Source organism: Eurypyga helias, unplaced genomic scaffold, assembly GCF_000690775.1.
Source record: "Eurypyga helias isolate BGI_N326 unplaced genomic scaffold, ASM69077v1 scaffold18502, whole genome shotgun sequence".
Lineage (NCBI taxonomy): Eukaryota > Metazoa > Chordata > Aves > Eurypygiformes > Eurypygidae > Eurypyga > Eurypyga helias.
In genome coordinates, this window is record NW_010238047.1 from 1 (window position 1) to 388 (window position 388).

The 388-nt window shown below is 61.1% G+C and overlaps 1 protein-coding gene across 1 annotated transcript in view; it reads left to right on the forward strand.

Moving 5' to 3' along the window:
- Nucleotides 1-221: 221 nt before the first annotated feature.
- SETD6 (SET domain containing 6) overlaps nt 222-388 on the forward strand; it is a gene marked incomplete at its 5' end in the record, with an annotated part of 2,232 nt that continues 2,065 nt past the window's right edge. Inside the window, one exon of the mRNA XM_010147719.1 lies at nt 222-363. Coding sequence (XP_010146021.1) covers nt 222-363 — 142 coding nt within the window. The remainder of the gene's footprint in view (nt 364-388) is intronic.

Genomic DNA, 388 nt, shown 5'->3' on the forward strand with positions numbered 1-388 from the left:
GGCTGGATGCTGCTGGGGAAGAGCGCGGCGTTCTCCCCGAAGGCACCGGGAGTGAGGGAGATGGGTAGGGGGCTTCAGGCTTATCCGGAGCAGCAGCTTCTGGTTGTGCTGCAGCGGAGGACAAAGCCAAACCTGGGATTGTAGAACTCCCCAGGCCGAAGGATCAGGCTTTGGTTCTCGGAGAAAAGGACCAAAACCTCCTGTCACCTCTGGTTCCTCAGCCCAGGCGTCGCTGCAGAGCCAGTCGGGCTGGGTGCCTCTCCTGCTGGCCCTGCTACACGAGTACACGGCCAGCAACTCCCGCTGGCAGCCTTACTTCTCCCTCTGGCAGGGCCTCAGGAGCCTGGATCATCCCATGTTCTGGTAAGGTGAAAAAGAACCTGGGCCT